At 31.4% G+C, this 15,938-nt stretch overlaps 1 protein-coding gene across 1 annotated transcript; it reads right to left on the bottom strand.

Annotated features, from left to right (window-relative positions):
* Positions 1-8,632: 8,632 nt before the first annotated feature.
* Positions 8,633-10,033, bottom strand: LOC115962876 (transcription factor MYB54). The gene is made up of 3 exons (XM_031081754.1): positions 9,788-10,033; positions 9,082-9,492; positions 8,633-8,996 (listed from the first exon to the last, which is right to left on the bottom strand). Exons 1-3 carry the CDS (start codon positions 9,948-9,950, stop codon positions 8,779-8,781), a joined length of 792 nt encoding a protein of 263 aa, XP_030937614.1. The 5' UTR covers positions 9,951-10,033; the 3' UTR covers positions 8,633-8,778.
* Between the last annotated feature and the right edge of the window lie 5,905 nt (positions 10,034-15,938).

The following is a 15,938-nucleotide window of genomic DNA, read 5'->3' on the forward strand; positions in this document are numbered from 1 at the left end:
TTAACTTATCTATACGTATTAGGCAGTGGAAGGAGAATCTAAAGCCATCATTCTCTTTTCTAAAAATAAAAATTTTCAAATGAATTATTTTTTAAATAATCATTGTAGTTGTTATGTCAATTTCAATAAAATTGATTCTGTGCCATCTATAGGCTGGCAATAGTTTTTGTGCACAATTTGCTGTATCATCTCGTATCTTTGATCCCACCAAAACTTGTGAAGTATACCTGAATTTCAAGGGCTAACAATGTATTTTGGCCTTAAAATTTTATTAATGTAAAAGATAAAAAACTTTTATAAAGTATATGTGAGAATAAAAAATAAATAAAAATTTTTTATAATAAAAAAGAGAGAAAATTAATGACTTATCTAAACCAACAAGAAGCCACTTTGAAAAGCCAAATTAATTAAAAAGAGCAATGGAATAAGAGTAATTTCTCAATTAAAAATACTGCCACCAACGATAGTAATGCCTTGTTGACCGTGACAATCCCTAACACACTCGATCTCAAACATATCACATCAGGAACTTTCCAAGAGGCCAACAACCTCACTTCTGATAATAGAATTAACACGGGGATATTTCCTATTGTTGGAGACATGCATATTTCCTATTGTGGTTGATTAACATAAAGGATTGGCTGAGGCAGTGTGTGACAATTGTAGCGCATACTACAATATATTGCAGAAGCTGTTTCACGGCTAAAAGGTTTGCGAATTTTTTTTTTCAAATTGGTTAATATGTTTTTAACTTTATCTTCTCTTGGATTGGTTTTTATTATGCAGACTAATTACTGTTGTTAAACTTGTAGAAGAGATCTCCGGCCATTAATATTACATTCTTTTTATCCGCTTATGGACTCATGCTGTGGTGCAAGCTTTGGATATATAACACATCATTTTAGACCTCCAAATTCCAATATCAATTTGTATGTTTATATATATATATATATATATATATATATATACACTAACTTCATCACATGTGCTTTGCGAGTGCGATGAAACTTTTTTTGTAGCAAAAAAAACTTGTGTTTTTATTTTTTATATATAATTTTTATTTTGAGAATCTAATTTATAAGTAGATAAAGTAATTTGAAAATCAATAAGAGAGTGATCCTATTTTTTAGGTAATATTTTAGTGGAAGTTAGAGTTGTATTTTTACTGGATTGTCCTTTAGTTTGTCTTTACATAAACATAAGGGTGTGGGGGGCTTTTTTGAACCAAAAAAAAAAAAAAAAAATGAAGAATCAAAATAAGAAAAGTCCCTTAAATAGTAGTGTGTATATATATATATATATATATATATATATATATTGGTAGAAAACTATTACTTAATAAAAAAATTTAACTAATTAAGCAAACAAAACGTTAATGGTTTTTCTCTTAACACATTCTCCTCCGGAATGCCCAGATAGATCAGTATTAATCATAGACATTTGTCTGCTCTTAATTCTTGTTACCAGGATCAGTATTAATCATAGACATTTGTCTGCTCTTGATTCTTGTTATCAGGGCCAATGGCATCTCTATCAAGTGGCCCACGGCAAACAAAATCTGAATCATTTGCACGGCGCCTATCTTTATAAAAGTAGGATTTTACTCACGGATATCCTAAATTTTTTTAGAAATTTTTTTATGAAAAAAAGGAAAATAATTGATTTTTTTTTTTTACAATTATTTTCTATTTATTTTTTTTATAAAAATAGTATCAAAACTTTTAAAAATTGTTTATTAACAAATACTCTAAAAATACTTGTTAACTGGACTCATAAATATATATATATGAAATCGAACAGCACAATTGCAGTTGTTAACGGTTAAGTCTATAACTTCGACGAGGTAATATACACCTACCTTCCCCATAATTTACATGACCAAATCAACACCAATACCTTTAAGAATCAAAATAAGAAAATAAAATTATAAACTTGAGAACCTTCAATAGAAACTAAAGGTTTTTTTAGAGAATATTATTTGTATCCATCTGGAACCTTTCTGCTCAGATGTCTTATTATATAAGGCAAACCAAATGGTTAAATACGTGGCTTGCTTTGTATGTGGTAGTAGTACTAGTTGAGCCAGAGCTCATAGGCCCCAAAGTTCTCAACCCTCATTATACATTGATCTCAAACCTCAATGGTAATAGGATAAAAATCAAATTCCAAGGTTGTCCCTTGTGTCTTTTATATATGTGCTTTATACTACCTAACCCAACTAGTGAGATCAAAACTTTTGACTACGGCAACGGCAAGACTAATAAGATTGAAGTTTCTTAAAAGGAAAAAGTGATCGGACGCTCTAAAGGTATTAATTTAAGAAATATGTTTAGAATTTTTTTATACATATTAAAAAAAAAAAAAAAAAAAAAAAAAAAAAAAAAAAAAAAAACAATGTGCCGTGTTCGGAAATTATGGAAGCATTATAGGAATGCAAAATGTGCCGTGTAAGAATATCTTCTGACAAAATAGACTATAGACACGTTAAAGTCTCATAAATTTATGTTTGAAAAGAGATAAAAGTATTACTTGTACACCAAGATTATTGGTAACTTATTTTGAATAACAAGAAAAATGTATGGTATAGTCTTTTATAAAAACAATTTAGTGTCGGTTGTGATATGAAAGTGAGTATGTTTTAATATACTTGTCTCTCATAAAAAGGTTTTTGGTGGGAATATATATATAAAATAACAGAAGTACTAATTAATAAATAAATAATAGAATAAATCTGTGAACATACTAGAGCATGCACATACGTGTGTGGCATTTAGCACTTGGCACATATAACCTTTTCTTGTAGGGTTTTGAATCAAATTCAATTTCCTTTCATTTCCTCCCAACATTTTTAATTAAATTCTCCATAATATAATAGATATTTGCATTTAGTTATTTTGTTGTATTGTAGAAGTGAAATGCTTGTAACCCAGTGGTAAACTCTTTCAAAATAGAAACAATTATCATCACTTTAAAATAAAATATTCCATTCGTGCTTTAAAGTCGCAAATGTTTTTCTAAATACCATCTTCCTACTCAATACTCATAATTCTCAACTTTTGTCAAGTTATGGCTTTGTTTTTCTTTTATTTAAGAGAGAAATCATGATTTTATGCACTCAGTACCCATGACCCACGTAGAAAATGTTTTCCCAGCGTCCAAAAAGCCTTCAGCTGAATATAGCGAAAGCAGTCAATCAGTCACCAACAATTCGGAAACAATTTTTTTTTTTTTAAATAAATGAAGCAGTCATCACCAACTTCAATTTATTAGGAAAAGAAGATCTTCAGACAAAGGAGTTCTAAAATTCCATCCGACATTACAAAAGCCAAAATAATATAAATTTAACCATTATAACCTCCTGCAGTGTTTAAATTTTCTTATTTTTTAATGTTTGGTTTGGCGGAAGGGGAAAACGTACAAAAGAAAAAGAATGGTGTGAGGAATATATATTTATATATGTATGTCTCGGGCCCACCCAGAATATCATATTTCAGAAATTTAGAAGTGCAAGGAATCAAACAAGGGATAATAATTAATATAATTTTGTTTTAAAACCTTTTATTTTGTCGTTTAATTTACTTTTGATTTTCTCTCTTATAAAATGTTAACTAGTGTCCATGCAAATAGCTTGTAAACAACCGGTTAGTATTATGTTTCATATTTAACTAGTTGCTAATCCGTGCTATGCACAGGAGCCTACCTATTCGTGAAGTAGATTAAAATAATTTTATAAAATCTTAAATTGATTAAGAAATTACATCATTGCATGATTTGCTATTGTATGACTTCAATTTGTATTACAATTTGATGAAGAAGTCATTACTTGAAAGACCAAAAAATATTAAAGAATCAAATTATTCACTGCTTAAAAATTATTGAAACAAAATAAAATATATATGACTAAATAATAGAGAAATATAAAAGAATAATGGGTTACATTCAAAAGAATAATTTCAATTATTGCAAGTTTTTTTATCTTGTAAAAAACGGCTAAAGAGAGTTTGGTGGTTTTTGTACAAAAATTACTTTTTAAAAAAACATGAAAAACCATAAAATAATTTTTTTTTTTTTTTTTTTAAAAGTAGAGGAGAAGAAAATAACATAAGAATAGCTCATAGCTCTACTTAGCTTTAAAAAAAAATATTGGGGTTTGCATTGCTTTTATAGTGTTCATGATTAACCTTGCAAAGTTTGAATTTAAGTTAGACTTGTTAGAAAGATAAAGTTTCACTCCTTGTTAAGTTTTGACTAAACAAAAATAATTTTATTTAAATATTGTGCTGACGTGAAAAATTATGAGAGTTTCAGACGTTTCGGTTATATATATATATATATATATATATATATATATAGATTACTCCTACGTTCTACCTATGATCAATTACTTACTCAAAGTTTTTTTTGTCATCTTTTGCCAAGGGACCAGTATTAATCGGGAAAGTTTTAAAACACTCACGTCAGTGCTTGTATTATAAAAAAAATGATCAAGTCAAAAGGGTAAATTACAAAGTACATCCCTGAAATTTGGAGTTGTTTGGATTTTACATCCAAAATTTTAGAAATTTGATTTTATCCCCCTCCCCCCAAAGTTTGGTTTTGTTACCAATTCGACCCACTTAGTTAGATAGATTTTGCTATTAAGTGACATCATATTGTTGACGTTTTTGTTTGTTTTGTTTGTTTGTTTGTTTGTTTGTTTGTTTTTTTTTTTTTTTTTTTTTTTGCCAAATCAGTCTTAAAACAATGCTGTTTTGCCTAAAGTGATAACACAAAAGTTGAAGTTTTATACGACATCGTTTAGCCAAACTCAAAAATCAAAAATTAAAACCCATGGCGAAGGCAAACCTCCCTAACCCAGCACCTCTGCTTAAACCTAGACCTCCCTAACCCAGTTCCTCAGCTGGTGTGAACCCACCAAGTTCAAAATTTAATCACATTAGGTCATGCAAAGTTGTGTAAAAATACATGGTTACTACAATAATGTGTTAATTTAAATAGACACTTTATTTGTCATTTAGTTTTTTTATTCTTTTTTTACATATCCTGAGGATAAAGGAAGAGAGTAGATGATGGTTTCTTGTGTGTGAAGAAATAGAAACAATTAAAAAAAATCAATAAAAATAATATTTTAATGAAATGTAGTATAAAATAGATGATCTGATGTAAAGTGTTTTGAAAAATGAATATTTAAAAAAAAAAAAAGTAAATTCTTATACTAAAATATACATAAATTTTTACATGATCTGATGCAAATGCTCTTAGTTGTCCTCATACGTAATTTCGATTATTGCTTGAAGACTCAAATCTGAATGCTTGGATTTCTCTCTATGTAGTACTGTCTGACCACGGCAGAGTCCAATATCAATTTTTTTTTTCTTGTTTTGAGAAAATTTGTCTTGAAGAATTCTTAGATAAACTTCAACCAGTAAGGGCTGAGATTTTTGAGATCGAGGCTGAGAATTATTAGAGTAGGATTTGTTTTGCATTACTTACCTCAATCTGGACCTAGCTATAAATCATCAACACAAAATTTCCTTATAACTTTCAACAAGTAACATGGGAGCTGACATGTAAATTTCAATTGCCAATACATTCCAAGCCAATAGTGTATTTATAGAAATGTAATATTAGAAAGTATGATTTATTACTTTACTTTGAAACGGTAGGGAAAAGAAATCATCTGATTAATTCATTTTGTATCTTAGATTCAATGTTACAAATTCAAAGATAATTCATATAAAATAAAATATTGATTATGAAATAGATTTTCTTAATTTCGCTTGAAATTGAGAGGATGATACACAACTTAAAATGTAGAGGATGACTCACAATAAAGTGGGTGGCTAAACAACACGTATATAGCTAGTTTTCAAAAATGATTTTGATTTACTAGTAACATCTATCTAGGATTGTAAATAAGTCGAGTTGAATCAAGTATTAAAAATTTATAATTGTTCTATTTATCTTTGTTTGTCTGTTTAGACCCCTTAAAAATAGATTAGCTTAACCTAATGAATTAGCCAAGTATTTACTTAGGTTAATTATAAGATCTAGGTTAAATACATATAAACATTTTACTTAGTGCAGAAAAGTAAAGAAAACAATAATATGATGACCTAGGATAACCAATGAAACCAATCATTTCAGGTAAAAACTTGGGGAGAATTTAATCTAGCTATCTCCAAGGTAAGTACAAATCCACTATGATAAAATAGAAGATTACAATAGATTTAAACCCTAAATCTAAAACTATTTCAAGTAGAACTTACTAACATGACCACGTGCAACTCCAACTCCACGAACTCTTCTATCTTGGATTTGCTGAGCACAAACTCCCACGTTTGTGACTTTGAGATTCCATTCAAAGGTTTTAGATCACTATCAGTAGTTGATCTTTTGCAGCAACTTGGTTCCACCAGTTCTAGATTGTAGATCTCTTGATCCTGCAGATGCTTGTTGAGTTAGAAGGTATAAAACCTCTCAGATCTCATAGGAGTAAATCACAAGACTTTCATGATCTTCTAAACATAGTTAGAGTTTTCCTTTTATACCCATAATTGTTTTACTTGAAACCCTAAACGTTTTTGTAGTGTTTGGATTGAAATAGAATTCTACAGAAAATCCTGTCTATGATTTTTGATCAGTCAAGGCTTAAGTTCGATCGGTTGAACTTCAGTACTGAAAGTAAAATCTTCTTTCTGCAGCTTCAATGTTCTTGAATCCAAACTTGTACTATCATGAGCAATGTCTAATACATAATCTAGATATGTTTTGATCTCGGTTTGCCAGCATACATAAAATTAGAAATATAAATATTTAATCCTAAACATTTAGAACCTAATAATCTTTATTCAAACATGTGCCAAGTTCTAGTTTATCACCAAGTTAAATTACATTTTCAAACTTATAGTTCATTTTCTTGTCGAACAAATTTGAGTTTGCTCAAGAGTTACTAAATTAATTTATTCATTCTCACATATTGTATATACCATGATTAATTTTTTTTTTCTTATCCTTTTACAAATCTATGGAATCAATTAATAACTAAATTATAGTTGAAAGTTATATTATTTGAGTTGATTACATAAAATAATTTTTGTTTATGAACTTATAAAAATTATATTCACCAATGTTGTATTATTAAAAATTATATATATAATTTTACCATTAAAGAGACTTTTTATCAATAAATTACAAATAATAGTTTGAGGTCATTCAAACTTGTTTATAAAGTTTAATAATTCATCAATAAGTATATTTTTGTACTTGTATACATATAATCATATAATATGATATATATATATATATATATATATATATAAATTGAGACTTATATTTAAAAGCTTGTTTATGAAAACATTATTATGTTTAAACTTGACTTATTTAATAGTTGAGTCTAAACCTACGCTTGGCCTTGATGCTCGTTTACTAAATAAATGAAGATAAACAAACTTTCTTGAGCTGATTCTTAAAAAAAAAAATATATATATATATATATATAAAATTTTTAAAAAAAAAAAAAAACTTTCTTGAGCTAAGCTGAGTTTTTTTTTTTTTTTGGTTTTAAACGAATTTTTCATTTAAAACCCTACATCAGTACATCTATCAATGATTGAAAGTGAATGATCATTTATTTGACAAAATATGTACTACAATTCTGTGATGCAATAATTGTTGCGTTGAAGTTGCATATATATTGTGGGGGCCAGTTAATCAGGAAGTACTATTAAGGTTGTACTAATTGGGTCTATGACCCAATTCGAGAACATTAGCTAGTCCGAGGATGGCTAAATAAGGTTATAAGGGGAACGGTATAAAGAGAAAAGTAGAGATAATATGAGATAAGCTCAACGAATGTCCGAGGAGAAAAGTCATCTTGGCAACAAAGGTTCGAGGTCAATAAGAGTGCCATATCATCATAGACTTTCTTCGAAGTTACATCACAACTAAGAGTTGGACGTTGGATAAGGGGTAAGAAAGGAGAAGGGCAACAAATATCTTCAAAAAGCTGCTACCTCCGTATTAAATGCCTCCCAACTAACTCTCTAGCCGCATTAATGTGGAGGTGATATCTGAACAGTGGTCAAGTAGCCTTATAACTACTAGTTGATAGTTCTGGGAGGTGTTGGATGGGACAGGAAGGAGTTCCCAAAATCTAACCTACATGTGTATGGAAGGGATGATACTAAAATTGTAGTATATAGAATAGGAAGATGTACTAAAAAAGGGATTGGAGAGGAAATCAAGCAATTTTTACGATAAGACTGTGAACTCTTGTAACTTTGTTGATCAACAAGACAATATAATATAAACTCCTCAGGCCACTTCGAGGATAGACTTTCTCATTTTACTTGTGTTTAATAGTCTTAAATTAGCAAATTTTATTGTTTTTCTTCTAGAGTAGATCTAGTTCTTTTATCCACGCTTTACAAATTTATTATTTGGGCTTCCTAGGCTAAAACTCAATCTTATATTGGGTCCAATCCAATATCAGTCCTTACATATATCATAAACATAAAGAAATATAACATCCTTGTACATATGTTTAATTCAAGCTAAGCTTCACAAAATATGTACTGCAGTTCCGTGATATGCAATAATTGCATATCATAATATAAAACAGCCTCCTCAATATGCTTAATTCAAGCTAAGCTAGGCCCTAAATGTTGATAGATGTTCTCTTATGCATGTAATATAAAGATAAATGAGGCTGTAGTTCATAAAATTTAGACTCAAAGAACTCAGCTGATGAGAATGAGTTCGCATAACTAATTATTATTAAGAGATTCCCACGCCAAAAAAATCTATGAAGGGAACAGCCTTGTGAGTGATCGATCCATCTCCTTGATCTTGCTCAGAAGCCATTTTCAAGTTCCAAAATGCATTGGAGTTATCATCAAGTCCCTCTAAGTTGAGCATTTCTTCACTTTCATAAACCCCAGCAAAATTTGAGAATTTGAAAGATTGAGGAACAACCTCGTGGACAACAGGGATTCCTGACACAATGAAATCTGTGTTATTATTATACACACAAGAAATAGGGTTGTAACAATATTAAGAAAAGAGACTAATTATTCTAACCATGTGATGTCTCATTGGCACATGAAGAAATACTTGGACCTAAATGTTTCTTTCTTCCTCCACCAAAAATATCAACACTGAATGAATCTGTTGTCATCGTTGACTGGCTAAAACTTAAAGAATGTAATGAACTCATGGATGAGGTCCCTAATTTTTGAAGGTTTTGGAACTTGGAGTGACTTCGATGACCTTGGACTGAGCACCTTTCACGTTTTCTTCTTGCCATCATAATATGGTACTGATTCTTCACGGTATTATCAGTTCTACCTTTGAAATAGCGAGCTATGAAAGCCCATTTGTTTCCATAAATCCGATGAGCTGCAAGAAGCCTTTGTTCCTCTTCTGTTGTAAATGGCTCCTTGTTAATATTGGGATCAAGTTGGTTGTACCATCTCAATCTGCAACTTTTCCCTACAATACAAAGAAAAAATTAGTTTGAAAACCCCATTTCTTACAGCTTGAACAGTTACCATGAGAGGAAAATTCTGAGATCTTTAGGTATGTTTGGATTGAGGAGGAGGGAGAGAAAGCAGAGAGAAATAGAGTAGAATTCGTTAAAAATATCTTTATTTTACTCTCCTCCACTTCCCTCATTCCCTCTCAATCCAAACAGACCATTATAAGTTAGAAGGTAAGAATTGAATAGACATAATGCTGTTACGCACTATTTTTGAAAAGATGAAACATAACTCTGATACCATATTACCTGATCTTCCTTCTAGATGGTCTGCAATAAAATTCCAATTCTGGGGACCATGCTGTTCAACAAGTAGTTGGAGTTTCTCATCTTCAGCTGGCTTCCAGTGCCCTCTAATGCATCTCTTTCCACTTTCACTATCACTGCTAATACTGCTTCTAGATTTTTTCATCTTCTGTAGCCAACAATATTGGAAACCAGATTGAAAACTTTATTATGGTAACCAATTAATCACGTGACGAGAAAGTTTTTAAGATTCATAAGAGGTAGGCAAGCAGAACAAGTAGAGAGGTAAGAATATACATATAAGAAGAGAGAGACCAGGTCTTGGGTTATGGATGAAAAGTCACTTTTGTTATCTGTTCACACAATAGGGTGTGCTATATTTAATTATATAATACACATTTACAACCACTGCCTGTGCTTATTGCCTGTAATGCAATTCACCCATTTTGCCCCAATTATTGCCCTCTCTCTCTCTCTCTCTCTCTCTCTCATGCGTGTTAGTAAATATGTTAGGCAAATTAATAGGAAAGCTATATATTTGCATCTGATGAGGCAAGGCAAGCCCACAACATGAAGTTGTATTCTTTAAGATTGTACCATTTTAGAAGTATTTTGTTCCATGCAGTTTATTAGAGTGATAGAATGAGGAAGTTCATTAATATCAGTTGGAGTGAGTGGGTAAATGTATTGCTGTCAAGAACTAATTTGAAATAAGGTTCTTTCATGTATTTGGTAAGTTCTTATGCATCATTCCATTCATATTGTGCACCTGTATGGAGATAGTACAGTACATGAATTATTTCTCTTTTAATGCCAGATATAACATGATACTTATATAACAAGCAAACCTCAAACGTACTAAACTTTCTCATATGACTAAAGATCAACCCGGCCGGTTCCAGTTAGTGAAATAGAACTTAATTGTGTAAAAATCCATGCACTCATATTTTATTGATGGAAAAGACGACAGAGAATATTGTTATTATATACACATGTAGTCTTCAAATTTGTGATTTTAAGCTCTATGCTCATCTATATGACTGTCACACATATAAACTACATGGTATTTTCACGGTTTCCTACAAGAAACTATTAAATATTTCTTAGATTTTGAAAGTATAACTTGTGTCAAGAGTTTTATAACTCAATTGATATTTTATGGTGTTTTCAGTAAAATTGCCTAAGGTTCAAACCTCCTTTTATAACTATTGAATCATATACAAAAATTCTTTATATAAAAAAAAAAAAAAAAAAAAATTGCGAAATTTGTTGTGTCTATTGTATTTTTTTTTTTTTTTAATATTTATTTTAGACGTGGATGATGGACACTAGTTATGAAAGCCATTGGGATATTAAGGTATGAAAAAAAAAATAAATAAAAAAATAAAATAAACCTTCATAATTTTCTAGCACGGACTATTAGAAAAATGGCTAATATGGTTGAAACAAGGCTAAAACCTATGCCATAATATCACATGTAAAGTGGAGTTTGATTATATATGCATTTCTATATAAGACATTGATGTAATCAAGCACATGATAAGGAAAAAAAAAATTTAGAGACCTAAAATACAAGTCCAAATATATATACATTCTTTTATACATCCCCTTAAGTTGAAGACTTGTGAGAGGCGACTTTCATGAAGAGACATTAAGCGACTAAAGGAGAGACCTGTGATCATGATGTCGGCAATGTAAATAAAATGCATTTGAAGACCCTTACGAGCAACCTTGTCATGAACTGAATAAAAAAACTATATCAACTTGTTTAGTACGTGCATGAAAAATCAAATTGGCAAAGAGATAAGTAGCACCAATATTATCACATTGAAGTGTAGGAACAAGGAGCAGTGAGATATGAATTTCAAATAATATTTCAAGATATCCAAGAGAGTTTGGTAACAATATCGACAAGGGCTCTGTACTAAGATTTAGATGAGGAATGAGCAACTCTCCTTTGCTTTTGAGAGAACCAAGAGATAAGTTGTCGCCAAGATGAATAGCAATCCAGCATTGGATAGTGGATTGGCAATCATACACACCTAGCCAAATTTGCTTATGAACAAGGTTTGAAGATGAATATAAGAATGCTTTTAGATAGAAATGTCACAGCTAGCAAATGATGTGCTCGAGGTAGTGTAAAATACACAATGCTCATCAGATAGATTATGGATAGATATATTCGGTCTTGTGAAAGTAAGATATATATTGTAGACTATCAACAATTTAACAGTAAAGTGAGGGATTGGCTCAAGGTTTACCACTAATTTTGGAGAGTTTACTTGATGCTAAAATTGGAGTCCCTAAAGTCTTAAGAGATTTTCATTCCAGATTTTACAAGAAACTCAAAGATCCTTGATAGAAAATTATTAATTCAACTTGGAAATAAGAGTTTAATTACAATTGGCCATGTTGCTAGTAGTAACCAAAATGTCATTGACACACTCGCTCTAGAATATATATACCTAAATTTCACCATGATGGTAAATGAATAATGGGGCATCCGATTTGGACACATAAAACCCTTATTATTGATGAGAACCTTTGGTAACAAACTAAGCCATGTTTTGTATCTATCAATAAGCATTTCTCTTAATAAGAAAAAACCTATTTGCAACCCACAATACTTTGAGAGGGAAATGGAGGAACCAAAATCCATAGGATCACGTAGCCAACAAAAAAAAAATGATAATTGGGAATTGGGAATTCATTCTTCAAGAAATGATTTAGTTGCAAAGATAAATAAGTAAATTTTGGGTTATGATTCATAAAGCAAACGCCAATATATAAAAGCTAAGGAAGAAGCAGATTGCCACGGATGGGAATAATTAAGGCACATCATGGGTAAAGCCAAACAAAGGGTGACGAATTTCACATACACGCGTGTTGTCCAAAAAACAAAAATTAATTAAGGCACTTAGTCTTATCCTCTTATTTTCTTGGTAAAATTTTTGGGCAAATTTCTTCCGGTCTTACAAGGCAGTTTATGGTTAGTTATTATTAATTATTAATCTATTGATTGCTTAACAGATTGAAAATTTATACACACCAAATCAAACTCTTGTACTCTCAACTAATTTTTTTTTTTAATAACAGGCACTAATACCACCTACATCCCATAAGTCTACTAGAGAGAGAAATGTATGAAGAAGAAGAGTTGGCTTGCATTTTTGGTGACTACAATTATATTATATATTTATTATTCCCTCAGCCTTCTCTATTGACTGGGGCCACGGTTTTCTGATTCTTTGCAGTTAATTTATGTGACATACAAAGATACTTTTTCTCAATCTTATGATATGATATGATAGCTTTTCCTAGCCCCATGCATCTGCTTTTACTTTTGAATTTTGAACAACTATAAAGTTAGAAAATAATTATAAAGAATTTTTTAAAAAAAATGAAAAACATCTGTTTTACAAGTTCAGAAAATGTCTTCCCCGAAAAGGAAAAAAGAATGTTCAGAAAAAGTCTCAGTCCTATAGCTCAACAAACCCTTTAAACAGAATTAGGTCCAAATATAAAGTTGGTCGTATTTGGTGGCTTTTAGACAATATATATAATATTTTTTATAGGAATATATATAATATTGGAAATAGATAAAAGCCTATTTACCCCCCTTTAAAAGAGAGAGACAGAGAGCTGGTGCAAATCTTCCCTTGCCGGTACTTTACTTAATTTTATGCAACATATGTAATGTCTATTTGATAGATATGATAGAATGTCAATTTATAAAAGTCCGTTACATAATGATTGCTTTTTATAATTAGGTTAATATAAACATTTGATTTTTGGTGTAGGCAAATATTGAATTACAGATCTAGTATTTAATGATAAGAGATTTTATTAGTTGAGCTAATTGAAACTCACTTATGCAATATAATGTTGATGCAAAGTGTACTGAAATCCAACGCACTCAAGATGACTCAGACAGAATTTTTTTTTTTTCTTCTAATTTTCTAATGAAGTTTGTTAAATTTTTACATGAGAATTCATTTTTAAAAAAATTAAAAAAAAAAAAAAATACATCAGCACGTATATAGTTGATGTCTCAATCCCATTAGAAAAAGTCATCATGTTATCATTTTAAATTTTCACTTTTTTATGAAGTAAAAAATTGACACATTTGTTCTCTTTCAAAAGAATAGTTTTAGCAAAATAATAATTTTATAAGCCGTCATATAGTCATCATATAATGGGTTAGAGGGATATAAACTAAACCTTTTCCTATTTCCCTTGAAGCAGCAAGGGAAATAGGAAAAGGTACGGGAGTTTTAATTCTTTTTACTGTTCTAAAAGGGTCCCAAAAAAAGTGGGGGAACCATACACTCTCAAGTCTTAACTTTGATTCTCCTTAATAATTTTGTTCTTCTTACCCTCTCAACTTTGACAAGGCGCTGAATATACCCCTTCTATGCTTATCTTTCAACTTTTCCTTTCACTTTATTACTTTTATTTTTACCCCTAATTGATGAATGAGAGAATCAAACTCTAATGGTCTGTTTGGATTGAGGGGGAATAAAGTAGAGTAGAGTAGATTTAGCACAAAATTAACTTATTTTTAACCAACTCTACTCTACTCCCCTCCATTTCCTCTCCTTTCCTCCTCCAGCCAAACAGGCCATAAAGGTCTATTAGCTAGGTTCGAAATACTAGACACCAAGAACTTTGAGCTCAACTACTTAATTGACATTTTTTGATGTTTTTAATAGAAATATTCAGGGTTTAAAATCCCTTGTACAATGTAACTATCAAATTATAAATAAATAAATAAATAAAAATCCAACCTCAGCAATGATGAGCTCTTATGACTTGGAGTACTACACAATAGATTGTGAAAATATCCTATTGATTGGCTTGATAACCAATTTCTTGTATTTCCTTCCTCCTGAAAATTGAAAACCAACGTCTCAGTTACCATGTACAGTTGGCGGGTCTTTTAACTGTCCTTTTCTTAGTCATATTTGGAAAACAAAGCATGTCCAATTGTACATTGTGACATCCATGAGTGATTGGATGTATATATTTATACCTGAATTAAATTAGTGCCTGTAGAAAATGACAGTTGAGCTACTCTTATGGTTGCTTCATTGTTTGTCAATGGTCCCATTTGTTTCTAAAATCAATTGAATAGAATTGTTACTTTCATAAGAATAATTTCAAGAAGGATTTTACTAATGTGTGTCTTAATTTCTATTTTTGAAAATAATTTTTTCGAAAATTTAAAAAGTAATGACAGTTTTTTTAATTTTCGAGAAAATGTATCTGTGGGGCCCAATGATTCGTGGGCCTGGCCCACTTACTTGTTGGGGTCCAAAGGCCCAAGCCGAGGAAGGTGATGGCCTGGGCTCGGCAAGACAAGTACGAAATAGCCTTGGGACACAGCCGAGGACGATTTAGTCCTCGGCATGGCCGAGATCTCACAAGAAGAAAGGGCAAAAATGGTATAAAAACAACTTGGGAAAAAATCTAAAATATCTGTGCCAATAGAAAAGGGGACGCTGGAAAGTGTAACGACCAGGGAAAGCTACTCTTACTGCCATTCAATACTCTGCACCTGACAGAGCCGTACACTCCAGCTTTCTCAACCACCCCCAACCACTCCGGGTATGGGCTGATGGGACAAGTATCAGTCTTGGAATGTCGATCCTACAAGTGGACGAAGGATAAAAAAACACGGGCTAGTATAAAAGGAAAAGTAAGTAATTCATAAGAGAGGCTGGGAAAAATGGCCAGAAACCAGAGCCTCCCAGCCCACCTCCAGGAGAAAGACTCCTAAGGCGAAGACGACTTAACCATGTATGGATATCACGTAAAACCCACCGTTTGGCGACCAAGGCCTAGCCTTTCAAACCCACGCTCTACAAATGATATTGTTTGGGCCTTTTTACGTGCGAACCCAACACTGTTACGGTTCGTTACGAATCGTGTCCTTACAATTGGCGTCGTCTATGGAAAAGGCTTGTGTGTTGGCATAGGCGGTAGGTCGAGAGAGTTCTCTTGTCATTTCTAACAGTTGGTTATAGAGTTCTAGTGTAAAGTTCTGCTAGGAGCTATGGTTCTTGATTAGGGGCTACGCTCGGTAGCGTCAGTCGCATGGATGGTTCTAGAGGCTTGGCCGAGGAGATAATTCCCCTAAAGCCAAGGTCCCGCT

The sequence above is a fragment of the Quercus lobata genome, chromosome 10 (genome assembly GCF_001633185.2).
Source record: "Quercus lobata isolate SW786 chromosome 10, ValleyOak3.0 Primary Assembly, whole genome shotgun sequence".
Classification (NCBI taxonomy): Eukaryota; Viridiplantae; Streptophyta; class Magnoliopsida; order Fagales; family Fagaceae; genus Quercus; species Quercus lobata.

What these genes read in the sequence shown, in the direction of transcription:
- LOC115962876 (XM_031081754.1), bottom strand. Translation starts at nt 9,950, where the DNA reads ATGAAAAAATCTAGAAGCAGTATTAGCAGTGATAGTGAAAGTGGAAAG. An exon ending in CCATCTAGAAGGAAGATCAG is followed by an intron (nt 9,493 to 9,787) that starts GTAATATGGTAT and finishes TTTGTATTGTAG; the next exon opens with GGAAAAGTTGCAGATTGAGA. An exon ending in TGCCAATGAGACATCACATG is followed by an intron (nt 8,997 to 9,081) that starts GTTAGAATAATT and finishes TCATTGTGTCAG; the next exon opens with GAATCCCTGTTGTCCACGAG.